Source organism: Amphibalanus amphitrite, unplaced genomic scaffold, assembly GCF_019059575.1.
Source record: "Amphibalanus amphitrite isolate SeventyFive unplaced genomic scaffold, NRLGWU_Aamphi_draft 000788F_arrow, whole genome shotgun sequence".
NCBI lineage: Eukaryota > Metazoa > Arthropoda > Thecostraca > Balanomorpha > Balanidae > Amphibalanus > Amphibalanus amphitrite.
Genome location: NW_024882282.1, coordinates 113,424 through 127,961, shown reverse-complemented (window position 1 = coordinate 127,961; position 14,538 = coordinate 113,424). Strand labels below are relative to the sequence as shown.

Sequence of the window (14,538 nt, the reverse complement as noted above, 5' to 3'; positions counted from 1 at the left end):
ACAGGGCCACATCCCGAGGCAAATGAGCGACACGAGGGGACAAGGGAAGGGAACACTCCTACGAATGATGCACCTTATCAAACAGACGAGGCATCCAGCGAACTCTTTTGCCTGGTAGTACTGAATATGAAACGCTTATTCAACCGGCAAACGCTACAGCCCCCAAGCACGGTGCTTCTAACGAATCTCACTGCTGGCAACATAGATAGTTGTTCGGGAAAAATGTCCGTTTTAGTGCTGGACTGCAGTGGAAAACAGCCGGTACCGAGGCAGCACCGACTGCCCCCTAATAAGCTTACATCCTTTGGACGTCGAAGCCGTGTTGAACGAGGCTTTTAGCTACCGCATTGTGGTACCGACAGCGCGATAAGTCTCCCACACTAATCCGCGGCCGCTAAGTGCCTCAGTCGACGCACCACACGTGCAAACCGGCCGGCCATTGGTGCTCTGCCAGATGCCAGGTGCGCACTGAACCGCCGCCCATCGCAGCGCAAAAACCGTCCGGAGCACCTACCCTCTGCCGGCGGCCGCCGACTCCAAACAGTGTGCGTGAAGCGCCGGCGTCGCAGCCTCCCCTGCGGCCGCCGGTTTTTGTGCGGGGCGTCATTTCGCCGGCGGATAGCGGGACCGGGTCGCCGCCGGCGCGATGATGGGTCACACGTTCCCATTATCACCGGCACACGCACACGGGCCGGGACACGCGCGCACGCACCGGCGCGGGGCCGGCCGGCGGGCGGCTGGCGGGGCGGTAATCCCATTACCGGCGGCGACAGACGGACGGAGGGTGGCGCTGTTTACTCAGCGCCTCCCTCTCCGCTACCGCCAGCGATATACCACCGCCAGAGGGCGATTTACAGCGCCACCGGCACAGGGAGGACTTGACCGCCACACCGACGGCTGTCAGTGATCACCAGCACATACAACACGACCATTAGAGGGATCAACTTAGCAGCCAGCATATTACGCCTTGACTTTTCAGGCTGGTTTAGAGCCATGGAATGTAATCGACAGGTGCCAGGTGCCGACCAGACCGCGATGCAATCAGTTCGACAGCATCTGTCCCTGTCTTGTCGGGGTGATGGGCCGTCAGTTTACCTCATTGTCTCTCACTGGTGGCTCAGTAGCCCATTTGTCGGCTGTCTGCGGCCGGCCCGGGGGCTCCTCCTGGCCGACCCGGTGAATGGCGGCCCGCCTCCTCCGCTCCGATGGCCGGTGCTTATCTAACGCACATCGGCGGCCGCCCTTCCGGCGCCGCAGAGCGCGCGGCCGTTACTCCCTGCTCCCACTCGTTCAACACCTCCTCTGTGCCGGCTGAGCGGAGAACCGCAGACAGAAACGGGCAGAGAAAACGGCGAACAAGGCGTGTTATAGGAGCGGGAGAAAACGAGCAGGGTTATGCAGGCGCACCGCCAACCACAACTGCGCCGAGGTGAGGCCCAGCACAATGCATAACGGGCATGTAAAGCAGGTTGCATGGTAAATCCGGACAGGCCGATACACCAGATGGCGCAGATCCAATCAGTATTACACGGATCAGGCATAATGCGCGATAGCATGGTGCACAGAACACGTGGACTGGAAATCGGGCGCCGTATTTGGTGTTTGGGAGACTGAGCCGCTGAGGTCGTTTGCACGGCACTCTGGGCTCGCGTCACTGCCCCAGAGGCCAGCGTGTTCCGAGGAGCTGGGCACGCTCAGCACGCTCCCCTGTCGTATCACGCCACACGGTGGCCAGCTCAGCCAGGCAGCTGGACCCAACAAACAGCCTATCTGCTCATAAAACCGAACAGACACGCGAAGGGACAGCAGTTCCTAGATCGACGCGATGGGAAGCCCGTCCGAAAGCCAATAAGCTTCCGCGTTTATCCCGTATCTTCCAGCCACTGGACCACAAACTAATGACTCATTGAATACTAAGGCCTATCTTGCCTCAGATAAAATCAGCCGCAATGCTTCACTCGAACACAGCAACCCGGTTCCGATCTGAAAGGTCCCGTCCCAGCCGGGCCGACTGGCCGACTCTCCCTGCCCCGCAGCTATCTCAGGCGGTACAGAACATCGCGAGCTAGGAGTCGCTGCCGTCACCGGCTCAGACCGGTCACTATCCTGTCCACGGACCGGACATGTCAGTCCCCGCTGCTGGAACACCCCCGCACTGGGAAAACACTCCACCAGGAACAGCCACAAACGACACAATCCACGGAGTCCGACGGAGAACAGGGAAGAAATAAAAGCGAGCGTTGAAGAGGATGATGAAAGATGGCCGACGCGTAACGAAGCAGCAGAGGCAGAGAGCGAGGCGGGAGACGGCGTAAGCGACATCAGGCTCTTCTGTACACCGCAAACACACGCGTGGAAATGCAGCGGGAAAGCTGAGCGTGGGGCAGGAGGCTGTATTTACATACAGAAGCGGTTCGAGCCTAGCACTGGAAGCGAACTGGTTTGGCACACAGAGCCCCCTCCGCCGGTGGAGGCGGAGGGATACGGCAGACAGTTACCGGGTGTGCGGCGGTCGATGCTGGGCGACCTCGGGCGGGCCGCCCTGGGACGCAGGCCCGGCGCTGCGGACACAGGACGCGGCCACACTCGGTCAGCCCACGGCGGGGGACGCCGGCCAGCTCAGAGGCCCAGCCCGGTCCGTCCGGCAGCCCGGCAGCAGCAGCAGCGGCAGCCCCACACCAGCGGCACACACTCACACAGCTAACTCTACCGCCGCTCCACTCTGACAGCTCTGCGCCGCTCTCTAGAAGCATGCGTGGCGCGTGCGCGGGTCCCGGCGGGTCCTGTGTCGCCGACAGCACAGCTCACCACAGCAGGCTATAGCCAGTCAGCGCGCCCCGCCACACCCGCCCAGTACTACAGAGGCGTGGGAGCGCCCCCGAATTAAACAGGAATGTGGCTGGAATAGAGGACTAGGGATCGGGTGAGCTGGTTATTCTTGAAGCATTTTTAAGCCAGATATGCGGGATTAATAATGGGTGACCTCATCAAACCAATTAGTAATGTCCCATTTCATCCGAAAGTAATCCAACCGCTAACAATGTCAATACTTTCGAAACGAGACTGATCAGTGACTGGACCGGAGGACGTTGGGGGCAGGTGGCCGGTGTCAGCGGCGCCGACAGACAGTCAGCATCACTCACTGGTGGCGCCCGAGGGCAGCGTGCCGTTCGCGCCGGCCGCCTTCTGCGGCGGTACGCGGCGCACGGGCGGCGCGCTGGTAGACCTCGAGGCCGCCGACTTGACCTGCCGGCAGAGCGCGAGGTAACGGTCAGCAGCTGAGTCAGCCGGCCGGTCAGCGGGGCGGGGAGGGGGAGGGGGAGGGCTCCCGGCCGCCGCGGCGACAGAGCACGTCCCCTGACAGCGGCGCGCGCCCCGAGGTGTCACCGATCAGCGGCGACGTGAGTCATGCACAGCAGGGGGAGATCAAACGGTTCAGCCGACTCCAATCCGCTTTTAAAGCGACACCGACACGAACCCTACGACGGTCAAACATACGCTGGCAAATCCAGCTGACGAATTTGGCGGCGTTAGAGCGGTCTCACACTAAGACAGCATCGCACGGCGGGATAAGCGAAATGTCTGTCATGTCATCCATTTCACCATTACATGCATGGATTCATGAGATCGGCTGCACTGATCGAACCTGTAAACGGGCTGTTAACAGCGCTTAAAAATGATGATCAACCAAAGCGGCAGGGACCGTGGGTCATGATGCAAGCGGCGGGTGCGGACAACAATCAGACGGCCGGGCCTGATCTGGGACAGATACGGCCGCGGCAGTACCGCCGGCCGGCGCCGGGTCGCTGGCAGACGGCGCCGTGCGCCACGGCCGGCCAGTCATGGCACGAACTGCCCGCCGTGCACATTATATCGCGATCACGGCCGCCGAAAGGCGCCGGCCCGGCCGTCCCAGCAAAGTGGCATTTAAAAGCAAAGCGGCGTCATGAAGTGCTGGGACCAGGGGTCACATAGGAATACGCGGAAGAAAGCGTCTTTGTTACAAATAACACAAGTCACCTTAGAACCAAATAACTTTTCAGAGTTCATGCCCCGTGAAGTAATGCTTGGTCACGATTTGCTCTATCGACCTCAGACCCAATAACTGAAAAAGGGCAAGAAGGCTGCAACTTCAGAAAAAAATAAGAGAAAACAAAGCACAGGTGCAGCTTTCTATTCAATGTACAGATCGAACCCGGACATTGAACTACTCATATTTACAGCCACTAACCGCAGCCAAAACAATGAGTAATGAAGACATACCACAAACAGAGAAGGCCCCAGTCACTGTCGGGCGGAGGCTGGTGCCAGGGAGGAGACAATCGACAGAAAATACTAAACAAAAGTGGCGTGGGAGCGACGGCGCACAGCTGACCGGAATTGGCGCCTCGGAGGACGGGAGAGAAGAGGAGAGGGGAGGGGGAGGGGGAGAGGAATGCGGCCCAGCTGTCCACTTTCTCCGGCCGAACGCGCCGTATGACGTATCGGTCTCTAATCAGCGGCGTACACAGGAGGCGCATAGCCGCCCCGCGGACAGACACACGGCGCGGTGGACCGGCCGGCGGTCTCCGCTGGAGCGGTCACAGCGCCCAGTGTGCTCTCAGACACCGTGCGTGTGCACAGCAGACAGACTGGAGGTTGTTCAGAGTTCTCAGTCATCGCACACCCTCGCGTCTTTACGCGCGTAACAGAGCATCCCTCATCGGAAGTCAGTTCATCAACCGCACACGGTCACAGAAACAGTGCGGGGAGCAGGAACACTGCTCAGTCCGCATGCCATCAGATGCCAGTCCGCCCAAGCCCATTCCATCCAGTGGCCCAGGTCATAGGCCTCAGCACGAGATACCAAGCCAGCAGTTACCGCAGGTGCGGCATTCCGGCATCATTTGCCCAATACGGTGTCCACAAATATGTCAGCAGGTCGTCCGGTGACACTGGCTGGACGGGTCGGCTCCGGCCGCCGACCCGCAGCGGACGAGACCTGCCATATTTGTCCGCGGAATACCGACACCGGCCGGCGTCAGGGCCCGACATATTCCTGTTCGGCTGGGAGGCTGTGTTTGCAGACGGCACACAGTGCGCATCAATGCATCATCGTGTCGGCGCGGAGCGACACGTTCAGTAGCTGTCAGCGGGTCAGGTCACCTGACTCGGGCTGTTCGACCGACCGAACCCTGCCGAGCCAGGCCGGTCGTCCACGGCGAGCCGAGCCGACCGCGTCGGGCGGAGCAGTCACGCCACGGGACGCTATGTGACGCCGTACGTGACGCTCTGTGACGTCGGTGGCCTGATGTCACGTGACGGGACAGTGACACCCACAGCACGGCGCCCGGGCAGCGGTCGTCACCGAGCGGCGGTCACGAGCGCCGGTGAGCCGTGACCAAACCGGCCCCGTGATAACAAAACCCAACGGGGCTCCGTGACCCGTGAACACGGCGCAAAGTGGCACCGTTCGACACCGACTGTTTGGAATTCAAATTTAAACAGACAGCCGGAGAGACGAGCTGAGTTCGCGGAAGAACATACACCACTATTGACGATGAATATGATTAACTCGCACACACTGTCTGAAATACGTCTTTCGTAGCCAAACACAGCTTCACAGCGCTGCATCAGCCGCATAGCGATGCAATGATTATCTATCCAACGGGACACGTGTGCCGCTGTCCGCCCGCCGCATCCCGTTTCATTCCGTCTCCATCTGTGCCGACCCGTCGGCCGCGACCGCTCCACATTGCAGCAGCTCTGACCGGCCGGCCGGCGGCGGGCCCGCTCCTCAGCTCGGCGAATATCAATTAACCGGCCCGGCCCTCCGCGCGGCGCCGCCGGACGCACCGACCGGGCCCGGTCCATGCACAGTCGGCCGGGCCGGGCAGACAGGCGACCTGAGGAGGGCGCCGTCCGTCCGCCCGCCGCTAACGATCTCACACAGCGGGGAACAACTGGCGATCGGCGCGCGCCACCGATTTCGCAGTAAAAACTGGGTCCGTTCGCTACGACCGGGGGAGGGCGGAGGACGGGCAGACACTGCCGATCGCTCTGCTCTGCTCGGGACAGTCTGATTGTCTGGTCTACTTAGGCTGGGTCCAGGAACCAACCAACACGACTTGACCTGGTATTGAGCAGCATGCATTCTCTCAAGAACAGCACCTCCATGTTGCAAACGTGCAGAGAACCAGACGAGTAACGAAACATAATAGATGGTTGAAAACAAACGCCGCTAATAAGAAACAGTTACCGAGGTCACGATTGCAGCTATAACCATCCAGGGGGTTCTCGGCGCTCTACGTGATACCAGGTGGGACAAGAGGCCTCGACAACAGCACCACAGCGCCGCGCCGGCTGGTCGACCCCGGGGCTAACCGGACTCAATAGACAACAGTGTGGCTCTGCACACAATGACTTCATCCAATGGCGTCCAATCGGAGAGACGGGCGCTAAATGATCACAAACAAACAGCGTCTGGGTGCTGAGTAGACGCTGTGGCGTGGTGAAACGATCGACTGTCAGTACTGCTGAGAGGAGCGGACCGCGGGTCGGCCAGATAAGTGACTGAGACCAGAAGACCGAGCAACAAACACTGACGCGTCAGGTGCAGTTGAGACACGAAGGCTGGCTGGGTATTGTGATACAAGTTGCCAACAAATGACATTGCAAATAGCTTTGATACGTTCACACTACATACACAGCCTTTCTTGAGGGGGGCGAGGGTGGTAAACGGGAGGTGCTACCGGAACGTAACCAGACACCAGCACTGGGTCCTGGCCAAAAGCTGGTGCACCGTGCACAGCGAACCCAGCAACTGACACGAAGGTCAGCCAAAGTCGGCCATAGCCACGTACAGGTCGGCGGAACACGAGGGCCGGCCAACATCCACCCTCCGAGAAACTAGAGAGACGGGCGTGGGCGGGGCCGTCAGCGCTGCCCGCCAACACAACAAACAGTCGACCGACAGGTAAACTAGCTACTGTGCCCGGGCCGGCCGAACAGCCCCTGGTCGCGCACGGACGACTCGGCTACGGGAGCCCGTGGGGAGGGGAGGCGGTACCCTCGAGCACCCCTCTCCTTCATGACCTTGGCGTTCCACCCCGGCCGCCCGCCGCCGCCGACTCCGTCTCCAGCCAGGCTGTGCCACCGTCAGCAGCCATATACGAGTCGCGCTCAGCTGTAGCCATTGGCGGCGGTGTCTCATCCATTATCGTCCGACACGGGCGGGACGGGCGGCGCCGGCCCGCCTTCTGAGCGCGCCTCTCGCGCCCGTGTCACCGCCGCCGCTACCGTCCCCAGCCGTAAATCCCTGCTGCATGGCGCGGCCATTCGACGCGGCCGTCCGTACCTGTATGGTAATACACCCGCCACACATGGGGGTGGGAGGAGCGGGTGAAGATGCAGATAGCGGCAGACAGCACCATCTCTCTCCCTCCCCGTGCAGTGTATGAGCCGGGCCGGGCTGACGTGACCGGCCGCCGAGGCACGGTCTCTCAGCGGAGCCGGCCCGCCTCTGCCCGGTCATGTCTCCCGCCGAGCTGGTGGGCGCAGCGGGCGCCGCTGAGATGACCGCTGACCAATCGACCGTGACCGCTGACCTGGACACCGGGGCCGGTCACGGTGAGCTGTGGTTGCGGCCCGTCACACCCGTTAGTGTACGGCACCGCACCACCGACCAAACACACGTCAGCTACCGAGCCGGGATCGGTGGACAGACCAGAGTGGGATGAAATGGTTTTCAAATAATTCACGACAGCCCGAATAGGATAAAAGGGAATGTAGCGAGTCCCTAACCAACCATTTCAATGTAGCACCAGCCTGTTCCATTCAATAAGCGCACTGCCATCAAACCCATAGTCCTTCTGCCTCCCCCAGCTCCCTCTTCCGTGCCGGCACTCACCGCCATCCGGTCCACCTCATCCTCATCATCCCGTTTGGAGCCTGTGGACAGAAGGGGTCGGCAGTCACACACTGTGCAGGGGAGGGGAGGGGTTACATTTGGAGCCTGTGGACAGAAGGGGTCGGCAGTCACACACTGTGCAGGGGAGGGGAGGGGTTACATTTGGAGCCTATGGGCAGTCGACGGTCACACACTGTGCAGGGGGAGGGGTCCCGTTTGGAGCCTGCAGATATAAGAGGTCTGCGGTCACACACAGACCGAAGGAGGGGGAGGGACGGATGGCCCACATACGCAACACGCACCGCCCGGCAGAGACACGTCACACGCGCGAGACGCACCAATTGGAGGGGAGCGGTACCGGGACGTGACATAAGACGGTTGGGAAACACCGTGGATGTCATAAGCCATTAATTTGTTTGTCTGTGTCAATAGAGTTCCATGACGGGGCTCTTGCTGGTGACATGTACCGTAACGATCCCGCCTTTTCAAGGTGATGTGACGGGCACTAGACACTACCCAAAGCGCTGTGCGGTAAACCCATCCAGCGTTCAATCAAAATAAGACAGTATCACTGTGCCCAAACAAGCTTTACCCAGCATTCAGGGCATTTAAACTTCTTGCCGCAGTGGCCATATAAAGACTCTGACCAATTGAGTCAGCACGCACAGGTAACAGGCCACGCAACAAGCCGTAAATATTCCATTACGGCCGGCACATGGGCGACGGCTTTCATTCCGTCGGCAGCGGCGGCGGCGGCGGCGGCCTTGACAGAGCGGCGGCGCTCGGCGGGCCGCTGGGAGGGTGTGGCCGGCGGCCCGGCGGGGCCGATGGCACCCACCTACCCACCCAGCACTCCACACTCCACAGCGCCGCGCCGAGCGCCTCTCGAGCTGGGGCAGCCCGCAGCAGCCGCGTCACTGGACGGCGCCGACAGAGGCGGGATAGACGTCCAAACCTCAGGCCAGCGCTCCACAACACAGTCCACACTCCACAGTCGATGCAGCGGTCCACCGGTCATGGGGCGGTGTGAGGACACCGGGTCCAATCCGACCGGGCAGCGGGGACTGGTCGAGGGCTGGGCGGCGGCAGCTCCACACACTGATTAAAACCGGTCTGACGCGGACCTCGTTTCATCTCCCCAGCACAGCTCGCCGGAGCGGAGCCGTCCCGTCCAAAACCCACACATAACCGTGACTGGTATCCATAACCGTACTAATCGTAATGCCCCCTTCAGGAGGCTGAATTACAGACTGTGTGCAATGAGAATAAATAGCCTGCATTCTCCGCCGGGCGGATGCGGTGATTTTGGAGCGCGGCACCCATTATGCAGATCAGACGCGGAGATGACGAGATACGACCGTGATCTGTAGAACCTCCGCAAGATCCGGTACATCGCGCAGCGGAGAAGGGGAAATCCACACCTAGAGAATCACAACGTAACAGCCGTATTTCTAAATCCTAAGTCACTTGTTCTCTAGCATGATAACACAGCTGGATACACCACCGTCCGCTCGGCACGTTGGCAGTGCCGGGGTAATAAACCTGCCGTAACGGATCGGCCCCGGTGGCAGTACCGACAGTGACAGGTATGCCCAGTACCACCCGACGGCAGGCCAGGACACCAGTCAGAGGGGCACATCTGACATGGTGACAGGTGGGTCCAGCGCCGTCCGATGGCAGGTCAGGTCACCGCCCCCTCCACCAGCCGGCCGGAGGGACACCTCTGGTCGGTGACAGGTGGACCCTGTACCACCCGATGGCAGGTCGGGTCACCGCCCCATCCACCTACTAGCCGGAGAGGGTCGGCGCACCTCCGACCGGCACAGACGGCGGCCGACGCGAACGGCTCACTCAGCTGTCAGCCGACGACCGTCACTCGGCTGAATAAATGGCGAGAAACGACCGCCAGGCCAAATTGGCGGAACGTCACGCTTTTTGGAGGAGGTTGGCCGACCTCTAGTCGTCGGGCGGTCCAATGCGTTACATGTCGCTCGGTGGCGGGTAGAATATGACCTCTGAATATAGTCTCAGAGTGTCACCTGTATGCCAACAGCGGCGAGATACCGTTGGAGCGACACTAGCGGCAGCTCCGTCCGCCCGTTCCGCCCGTGTCTCCTGACCCTCCGGTCGGCTGCCGGCGTGACTCCGGCGGATGGGTGGAAGGTCACAGGACTCTCGTCAGCCGCCCGCCGGCCGTTCGTCGGCCACGAGGCCGGTATTTGCGGCTCGTCTGATGAAACCGCGCCCGGTCCGCGGCAGAGGGACGGTCACCGGTTGCCGGCAGGGTCAGAGAGGGTGTCACCACCCGGCGAGCCGGCCCGCTGGCTGCTCACCAGACGGGGCGGCACGTGCTCCGTCTCCGAGTGACGGGGAGCGGTGCGGCTGACAGGGGTACCCGCCCGAGGGAGGGAGGAAGGGGAGGCTGACTAAACGCAGGTGACTTGGCTCGGTTCGCCTCAGTTCGTTTGGCACAGAGCACAGCGGTCAATGCCAGGCCCAGAGATCGCCCTCTGTCTCCGCCATGTCCAAACACCGCGCTCCCACAGGTCAGGCCGTGTCGTCAGGTCAGCGCTCCGGCAGGGTGTCCGCCACACATCAGCCCACCGTGACACCGCTGCCGTGTGGTCTCTGATCGCTCCACATCGGTGGGTCGTGCCACCGTAAAGCGGCACGCGCCTCCGTGCCGGCCCATGAACTCTGCCCAAATGGACACGTGCTCAGGCAAGTGCTCTGTGCCGATTACAACCTGGCCGTGTGCCGCGTTAGGTCACGTTCTCTGTTCCGCTGTACTGCTCAGTGTTCAGAGTGAACAGCTAATACAAAGCCTGGTAACTGAGAGAGGCATGTCGTAGTTACAGGTCAGTGCGGCGAGTTCGATTGGCTGAAGTGACTGCGCGATATACGCAAAATTTCATTCACCATCCCAGGACATCCAGTATCCCACGAAAACCAGCGCCGCGAACACGCAACATAAGACCACACTGTATAAAATGACATGACCTCAAACCATACGTTTACGGCCTCGCTCTGACCGTGATGATAATTGACACCGGCAGTTACAGCAGCACTCATCGCAGCACGTATATTCCGAATTTCCCAATTGAACGACGGAAGCTGCGCACATGTTTCACGAGCACTGTCAAATGACAGTAGACCGAACGCCATGTCCGTACCAATCACAGTCGACATAAATACGCCGAGCCGCCGGGAGCACGGCCATTGGCGGCGCCGGTGCTCCATCTAAATCGGAGCCAACGACAACGTGGGAACGGTCGCCAAACTGACATCTCATTTCCGACAAATCGCCGCCGGTTCCCGGGCCGTGTGTCCATGTCCCGAAAGCAGGCGGAACCAATGGCCTGCTCTACGCGCGTCGCACGGCGCGGCGGCTGGCGCGGCGGTGGACGGCCCGGAGTGGCGGCACACACACACGGGGGCCGGCAGGACCAGCGGGCTATGACCAGTGCGTCACACCACACGCACCAACAGAGGGATCGGTGTGTGAGGCCGACAGAAGTGGATGGCTCTCCATTCTAGTCAGTTGGGCTTTTGCAGTGCTGTTTGCGGGTCGCATCAGCGGCACCACTGCCAACCGCTGAAACACATCGGCGCCGCGTTCCGCTTTTTATTTGGTCGATGACAGTGCACTGTCGGCCAGAGTACCCATTATGCGGCTGGGCCAACCCCAGCTGGAGGACATCCACCCTATGCACAAAACCGCCGTCCGTTTCGCGCGACATAAAGCACACCGACGCACACTGGTCGGAAACGCCCTCACGAGAGGCCACGGGCGATTCCGGAGTTTCGGATTATTTTTTATATAGATCGATTTGAAAATGATCAAATTATTATACTTAGGCCAAAAAAACTAATCCGGGTGACCAAAAATAGCTGTAATCAGCCCCCGAAGATGGGGTATCCCAGAACTCGGAAACTGACGCGGAGCAAGAGGTTTCTTGAGCCGGATATTCAAAGTCTTATTGCTGATAGACACCAAATTGAAATCCCACATATTATGCATCAAAATGTTCGTTATGAAGTTGCCGACTGGTTAGTGCAAAATTTTTGGTATACTTTTTCCCTAACTAAGATGTACTGTAGCTTTTTTATGAAGGCTCTCCTACAGTGATTCTGGAATATAACTGCAAAGTTTAGGTAAGGAAACAACAGGTAGTCCCATCTAGTTCCACTCTGATTTTTTGTGAGATGAAGTAGGATTTAAATTTACACCAGGGCAACATAAAAGCTAACTGCGCATATTTGCGCAAAATTTGCAGGAGCCGCTATTCCTACCCGACTACCGCCCGCCCCGCCCCAGTTTCGGCTCGGCCGCCGCGCCCGGCTTACGCTGACCTGTGTGGCCTGCACGCATCCATGCGTAGTTGACTGGACATTAAAAACAGATGCGCTTGAGTTTATGAATTTTGTGAAAAGCGCGTTTTATGTATGCATTTATGTATGTATTGACATCAAAAGCCTTCCACATTTTGCGTGGCGATTACGGCTTGCATTTAGAGAGCCTTGCTATTGACAACCATCACTCGGCTGAAGAAAGTGGAAATTGAAACCTTCGTGAATATAAGACGCTGCAAATATAGGACACCTGTCACTGACGTCGGGTTACCTTGGGCCGTCTTTTAACATTAGATCACAATTCCGGTATTTAACCCTGGCCGGACCGATTGGTTTTCTACATTGACCGGGGAGGGTTGGTACAACTCCCTCGCCGTTTCGCCTCTAATTGAGCTAGAGCCTCGCGGAAAAAAAACAAGCTTGTGTGCCGTTATAAGACGCAAAAATTAGGTACTACCGATTTTAAGGTCTTAGGTCAGCCAGTGACCTCTATAGGTCAGGTAAGTGCCACAAGGCACGGGCTCGGTTTTAGGTTAATTACTTTGCCAAAAATGGTCGCACTGCCGCGATTTTGGCATAATCGTGTTTGTCTAGCTCAGGCGCGTTGAATGCTATACTTCACAGGCCATTTTGCGTCCTTCGACGGCACAAGGGGGGGGGGGGGGTCGGTACGACCCCCCCTCGCGTTTGGCCCCTGATCGAGCTAGAGCCTCGCGGAAAAAACGAGCGTGTTGCCCGTCTCAAGAGGAAGCCGATGATACCCAATTTTAAGGTCCTAGGTCATCGAGTGACCTTCCAGGTCAGGTCAATGACCCGAAAACCGGGAAAATCGGGACCTGTTAGAAAGTCGTAAATTGTGGCTGCTATGTGGTTTTCCGGGGTGCTGATCACGAATATCGTATTAGTTTTGATCAGAGATGATGTCTTTAAGCATTTAGACCAGGTCGGGTCAGGTCAGGTCAGGTCAACCGGTAGGGGTTGTGACGGGTATTCGTAATACGTGTCAACCGCCTCTGACAGCTTCGTAACATGTTACGAAGGCGCCAAAACTACTTCGTAAATGTTCAAATGGTTGCTAAATTAGAATTCAGCTCCAAAAACTAGCCCAGAAACATTTAAAACTCGAAAAAGTGAACCGAGGTCACCCGAGGTCACCAAAGGTCAATGACCTTACCTGACCTTCAGGTGACCTTGACACCCATCCTAATGTATGGGAGCAACATCAAATCACATGTTTGAACATTGTCACAGGTCAAAGGTCATTGGGGTCAGGGTCATGAAATTTTCAGGGTAGGTGTAAAATTGATCAATGCGAGGGTACTGAAAGTTTCGTTGCGATCGGCCGCTTTTTACGCGAGTTATTCGCGAAAAACCTTAGGGGGGTTGCATCAACCCCCCCCCCCTGTGCCAGCGAGGGTTAAGGTGTTAACCTCGGGTCAAGGTCATATCGGAGCCCCTCAGGTCACGAAAATGGTTGAAGGAGGTCATATCGCATATCATTCGATTCGGCAGGTCTTCCTGAGTCCAATGGTGGCTTTCCCGACTCTCTAGCTCCATCTGATCAGGAGTTATTGACGAAAAACTTACATGGCCTTAGTGACGTCATAAATGACGTTACGCAAAGTCAACAATGCTAAAGTTAAGCACTGGACCTTGCAAGGAGTGCATGAAACCATTCCCGGTGCCCGAATAGCAGCTCCCAATTTCCCTTGTTGACTTAAAGTGGTGCTAGATCCTGTATTATACTCAATTATGACGTCATAACTTAACAGATTCACGTCATATATTTAGTGCTTGACATCCAAATGATAGCTTACATATGACAGAGAAGGCATGCAAAGTTTTATGAAGTTTGCTTCACTAGTTGTGGAATAACAAGCAAAAAACTTTTGCGGAAAGGCCGCTGGCCTCTCGCTGGAGCGTTTCCGACCAGTGTGCGACGGCGATAAGATCACAAAAATCCACTCAACACCTCTAAACAACCCCACAACAGTTCACGAAAAACCAGCCCATCCAACGCCTCAGTGTGGCACATCCCGTAATGGGCCGATTGTGTCGGAAGTGGGGAGTGTCCCCAGCCGCCGCACCTTGGTCCCCGCACAGCGCGACATTCCACCGCCCCCGCGCGCCACAGAGCGCGCCCGGCGGCGCGTGACGGCGGTGACAGTTCACCAGGCCCGTCAATACGGCCGTCACCGCCGGCCATTGACGCCAAATGACGGGCTCCGTGTCGCCGCTGAATGGCTCAATGCCGACTCTCGCGTGCTGCGCGCCTGCGGCAGGCGGCAGCGGCGCGG

The 14,538-nt window shown here is 58.4% G+C and overlaps 1 protein-coding gene across 19 annotated transcripts in view; it reads right to left on the bottom strand.

The window, feature by feature from the left end:
• LOC122366157 (CLIP-associating protein 1-like) overlaps nucleotides 1–14,538 on the bottom strand; it is an 81,387-nt gene that overhangs the window by 18,398 nt on the left and 48,451 nt on the right. For 10 of the 19 annotated variants that reach the window (XM_043338038.1, XM_043338040.1, XM_043338046.1 and 7 more), the window contains exons 7-9: nucleotides 7,889–7,929; nucleotides 3,144–3,246; nucleotides 2,499–2,561 (exon numbers count right to left, since the gene is read on the bottom strand). In XM_043338038.1, the coding sequence (XP_043193973.1) occupies nucleotides 2,499–2,561; nucleotides 3,144–3,246; nucleotides 7,889–7,929 (207 nt within the window). The remainder of the gene's footprint in view (nucleotides 1–2,498; nucleotides 2,562–3,143; nucleotides 3,247–7,888; nucleotides 7,930–14,538) is intronic. The other 9 variants (XM_043338041.1, XM_043338045.1, XM_043338050.1 and 6 more) reach the window with 1 other exon arrangement.